We start from the raw sequence: 5,618 nt of genomic DNA, 5'->3' as shown, positions 1-5,618 counted from the left end.
AAAGTTGTTCAGATAACCATCTCCAAGTTAATGAACAATTGGTTTGTTTTATTATCATTTAATTGACTTCGTTGATGTAGGTACCCAAGATTGCCAATGAGGTACTTCGACGTCTATTATCTTCCTGTGGATATATTTGAACAAACCTATCAACAAACCATGCTTGGGAACTTCACTTTCATTTAGAAATTGAACACTTTTTTGAGAGAAGGTTACCCTGCTGAGGCCCTTTTTGGGTAAAAAGGGTTTTTCTAAGACAGAATGTTGTTGAAAATCAGCCCCAAAAAGAATTGAGATGATAATTATATTATTTCCATTGAGCTCAAAACAGAGTAGGTTTCAAAAGGTAGTTTTCACCTTTAAGTTCCTCTTGAATAAAACCCTTTCAATCTTGATGACGTAAGTCTATCAGGGAGGTAATTTTTAGACCTGGGAAAACGGAAATGCATTCCGCGATGATTTCCTAATTTATTGAACTCGAGGACTAGGTGGACAATAATAAATGTGTGTGATTTCTGCAACAAAATAACATTGATAATGTATATTTCAATTTTGTCCATTGAGCTCAAAACAGAGTAGGTTTCAAAAGGTAGTTTTCACCTTTAAGTTCCTCTTGAATAAAACCCTTTCAATCTTGATGACGGACGTCTATCAGGGAGGTAATTTTTAGACCTGGAAAAACGGAAATGCATTCCGCGATGATTTCCTAATTTATTGAACTCGAGGACTAGGTGGACGATAATAAATGTGTGTGATTTCTGCAATAAAATAAAATTGATAATGTATATTTCAATTTTGTTCTTCTGTTGTAGGTATAACTTTCACTCAACATCTGATGAAAGTATGAAAGTCATTAACATTTTAGTCATTGTGGAATTAAGGGAGTTAGCCCTTTGAGAATGATTTGAAAGTTGAAACATATTAAAATCTTATAATTCATGGATAATAATGAACCTACTCTACGATACAAATAAAAGTAGTTCTAAATAACGTCTAAGTATCAGGAAATAAAAAGGTTTAAAAAGAAAAAATAATTATCAACCTATTAAAACTCTACATTTCATCGTGTCTTCCGAATCTTCCCCTATCTGTCCGGCAGTAGAAGTGACGCTTTGCTGCGAACTCTGGCGGCCGAAGTTGGCTCTCTGCTGAGCGGCAGACGGCTGACTCATGCTGCTCATTGTGCTGCTCTGAGATGCTGATGGAAAACAAAACAAGACGTTATTAGCATCCCCTTTTTAGCTAAATATTCTTTTGGGATGAGATTTTCATCTTGCTTTACATTGGATTCTCACAAAGTTATCAAGTCATCTAGTCATCAAGTATCAAGTCATATTACGATAGAATCTTTAGACTTTTGACGGGAAAAGTGCAAAATTTTTGTAACATAATTTTACAAAATGGTTGATAATTCTTTAGGAATCATAATCACGACATTACGTAGTGGAGCCTAGCAGCCTAGGAGGATGTCGTCAGAAATTAAAAAAAAAATCTGGTGTGAACATCACACGACTTTCTATTACATTAAGTCGGACAGTTCTAAAAGTTTCACCATTCGATTCCGCGTGAAAAATCACATGGGATCAACTATTCACTTGCTTATGGCTGAGCCTGTGTTGGTTTTCCAGTTGCCCGAGATTGACTTTCTCCTGGGAAACAGTCATGAAAAGTGATAATTTTTCTTATGAGTCGTGAAATTCTTTACATCTGTACGTAACTAGGGCATAAAAAATGCTATGGTAGCTATTGTGAACCAAGTACTGACGCGAGCGAGGGTCACCAGAATCGCGATGTAGGGCGGCTCCAACCGTTTTTTTAGACCCGGATTTTCATCCGAGATCGAGAATGCGAGGAACTACGTGTTATTATAAAAATTATGCACCTAAACCAATGAAATATCTAGCTCGATCAATGATTGATGTGACAAAGCATGAGGCACATATCTACCTACTTTTTGAAAAATTTCGCCTGCGGCGCTGAAAATTTCAAGTTCGATCAGCCCAAACTAGGGGCCCCGCGCCTTTGAAACTGCCCCGGGCCCCGCGGGGGGCTAATCCGGCCCTGATTGAAATCAAGCCCTTTTCGAACAGACTTTGGAAGCTTGGGCCTCAATCAATAATAAATTCATTGATCGTCCCTCTGTCTTAAATTTGCAGTCCTAGGTAATTGAGAACAATTTTTAATTAGACTTACTGAAAATTTCAAGTTCGATCAGCCCAAACTAGGGGCCCCGCGCCTTTGAAACTGCCCCGGGCCCCGCGGGGGGCTAATCCGGCCCTGAATGTACCTACATACTCTTACAACGGTACCTAGTTGCCTATAGTTCTAATAGTAGGAAACTATGTAACTATGTATATATGTTCACTTGCGTACCTAGACCTACACATTTTCGGCATACATATTAGTTTTTGGGGGATCATTGCGTTGAGCATTCTCTGAGTCTACAATCCCATGAACTCCTAGTCAAAAGGAATTTTAATTGTGTTAAGCATAAATGCTTGTCACAAATGTCGTTCCCTGCTTAATGCACTACGCTAAATTTTATGGCTTGACCTGGACTCGAACCACCAACCTCCAGATCCGAAGTCCACCGCGCTAACCACTACACCACTGAGGTTGGTATTAGACTTACTTTGTGAGTATATGTGTGTAAGATGGAAACAATTTTACTATCATACTTACTGGAAAGCTTTGTAGTTTGAACCGATCTTCTGAACATGGACATCGAATTTGCTATCTATGTAAGGCTCTGTGGTGCAGTAGGTATTGGCGACAGCGACAACTCCAGCCATATCCTGTGAAAATAGAGAAGAGGAGAATAAGTAGAAATATTATTTTGATTGAGAAATGAGGCATGTGTACCTACAAGGGTTTCAGCGTGTCCTTTCAAGTGGTATTCGACGTAGAGTTTTTAGGTATGTATTCCAGCAAAATGACAAAAATGTCTCATGCCTGATCTGGTAGGTTATCAGACTGTTATTTATGTGTGCTACCTCTTTTTGTCACTAAAAAGCTATCAAAGGGCGCCAACAGAGTTTGGAGTTTACAGAAAGCAATAGTTCATGAGGGATTTTATTCTTCCTCCATACACCAGGACACCGCAGTACTCAAAATCATATTCTACAAACAAAAGAGTGTCCAAACAATAAGAAAGATAGTTGACATTACTTAGGTACCTGGAAATCTTGGTTAGATTCTACTCTCACTTTGCCGAATCCACTATGAGCATGTCCTATCTTGAAAACTACCGGATACTTTGGCGCAGTCATCTGAAAATGGAAAATTCAAACTTTATTCAACCAACCAACTAACCATCCAACCAACCGTCTGAACTTATTAGCAAATTAGACAAAATCATCTTAATGGAGGACTCAGCTCAATAAAACCAACCCTCCTACCCCAAAGTGAAGTGTTTCAAAACCTTAATAAATTGACTGTACTCGTATAAGAACCTCGTTTGTATGTACCTTGCTTACCATTTCTTTGAAGTTAGGATAATACGTGATGTCGATCAACGGGAAATTCTCCTTGCCTAGCTTTCGTTGCAGCTGTAGAAGATGAGCAAATACCCAAGGTTTATCCTGAAATGACAGATCAACACAAACATGAGGTTCTATAGTTCGAGTTCTAGGGTCTAGACACCTTTCCAGACAGATTGAGGTGAATCTTTAAGGGTATTTTTTTTATTGAATCCATCGAAACCGACCAATCCGGATTGGAATTATTCAAGAATCTTTATTCCCTTTCATTTTTCTTACAAAGAGATCTATAAGTTGTGAGATTCAAAGATCAACAGTAGGCATGTGTCATATCGTTGAGAATTTCAGTGAAATTTACGAGTACAAGCTTCGGTACCTGGAAATTGTACACTCCTTGCAGAGTGTTGATGCTGGGAATTCCTCCGATGTTGAAACCAAGCAGCAGATTCTTGTGATCCTCTCCAGCATCTCTCAGATTCTGACGGATCAGAATCATGTCCGGCTTGAAAGACCTGAAATACATTGGATGTAAATAGATTAATGATCTGTTCAAATGATTCACTAAATTTAACTGGTGAAGCTTCTGGGAGGTTGAAACAGATGCAATCGAGTTTCAGAAGAGCAGTTTAAAATTAACTAAAAAGCACAGTCAGAATCATGTCCGGCTTGAAAGACCTGAAATACATTGGATGTAAATAGATTAATGATCTGTTCAAATGATTCACTAAATTTAACTGATGAAGCTTCTTGGGAGGTTGAAACAGATGCAATCGAGTTTCAGAAGAGCAGTTTAAAATTAACTAAAAAGCACAACGTTCATAGATTAAAACGGAGATTCTTGTCTGAGGAGGCCTCAAATTACAAACTAGCTTGATCAGACCTTCTTAAACCCTGGGAGGGCTCTGAAATCTATTTCATCGAGCATTAAATTGCGAAGTCATACTTCACTCCGCACTCACCCTTTTTATTCCTTCGTGAACATTTTACAAGATCTTCGACTTTTTCTGATAAAGTAAAGGGAGCGAAATGCAGTGTAAAAAATCTCAAGTTCAAATTGAGCCCTAGCACAGCGTTCATAGATTAAAACGGAGATTCTTGTCTGAGGAGGCCTCAAATTACAAACTAGCTTGATCAGACCTTCTTAAACCCTGTGAGGGCTCTGAAGGCTATTCCATCGATCATTAAATTGCGAAGTCATACTTCACTCCGCACTCACCCTTTTTATTCCTTCATGAACATTTTACAAGATCTTCGACTTTTTCTGGTAAAGTAAAGGGAGCGAAATGCAGTGTAAAAAATCTCAAGTTCAAATTGAGCCCACGTGATAGCTCACCTGACAACTTTGGTGCCTCCCCGAAAGACAGCCATGCTGACGACACACCCCAGATCTCCATTGGCAGTCAGCGAGAGCTCTTTGAATTCTGCCTGCTCCACCCTGACGTCATAGTCCCCATGAAGACGACGGCCCCTGAAGTATTTCGACCTTAAAAGGAGAATGAGATTATTGGAATTTGTAGACAGGTAGGCGCCAAGTCCATGAAGGTGTGTCCAAACATAGTTGACCGCGTGGCATCGATCGACGAGGTGAATCTATGTTGTCGATGTAGCGTTACGATTTCAGTCGACGTCGATCGACGGGGCCGAGTATGTTTGGACAGCTTGAGAATGATTTGTGGACACATCCGAAGGAGGTGGCTAAGCTTCAGAGCCTATCGGTTGGAGACGCTCAAGACCCAGACACATAGAAATCTTTGAGAAATCCGCTGAAATCTATAAATTTATTTCTACAGGGTGTTTTTTTTTTTTTTTTTGCCAAAGAAAAATAGAAAGTGAAAATATTGGCGTAGTGGTCAAGACGTTCATCTGGTAAACAGGAGGACACAGGTAACCCGTTATAAAATGCTATGTACCTAATAAGAAAGTAGTGTAGTCAGTCCGAATTTTCGATTTATTTTTCCTTCGTTACCTGATCTGATAAAATGTGCAATGGGGAATTGGCATCTCCACTAATTTTCAACATAAATGAATTGTTTGATGCCAACCTACGATCCCGTCTCTCTCTCTCTCTCTCTCTCTCTCTCTCTCTCTCTCTCTCTCTCTCTCTCTCTCTCTCTCTCTCTCTCTCTAGATAATAGAGTT

General features: G+C 39.3%; 1 protein-coding gene across 1 annotated transcript in view; it reads right to left on the bottom strand.

Moving 5' to 3' along the window:
- Window positions 1-1,037: 1,037 nt before the first annotated feature.
- LOC103512552 (synapsin-like) overlaps window positions 1,038-5,618 on the bottom strand; it is a 9,126-nt gene continuing 4,545 nt past the window's right edge. Inside the window, exons 5-11 of the mRNA XM_026825995.1 lie at window positions 4,813-4,962; window positions 3,856-3,991; window positions 3,477-3,581; window positions 3,177-3,269; window positions 2,683-2,795; window positions 1,600-1,649; window positions 1,038-1,198 (exon numbers count right to left, since the gene is read on the bottom strand). Coding sequence (XP_026681796.1) covers window positions 1,038-1,198; window positions 1,600-1,649; window positions 2,683-2,795; window positions 3,177-3,269; window positions 3,477-3,581; window positions 3,856-3,991; window positions 4,813-4,962 — 808 coding nt within the window. The remainder of the gene's footprint in view (window positions 1,199-1,599; window positions 1,650-2,682; window positions 2,796-3,176; window positions 3,270-3,476; window positions 3,582-3,855; window positions 3,992-4,812; window positions 4,963-5,618) is intronic.

This window comes from Diaphorina citri, unplaced genomic scaffold (genome assembly GCF_000475195.1).
Source record: "Diaphorina citri unplaced genomic scaffold, Diaci psyllid genome assembly version 1.1 scaffold851, whole genome shotgun sequence".
NCBI classification, from domain to species: Eukaryota; Metazoa; Arthropoda; class Insecta; order Hemiptera; family Psyllidae; genus Diaphorina; species Diaphorina citri.
Note: the sequence above shows the minus strand (reverse complement) of the source record. Positions and strands in the feature narration are given on the sequence as shown.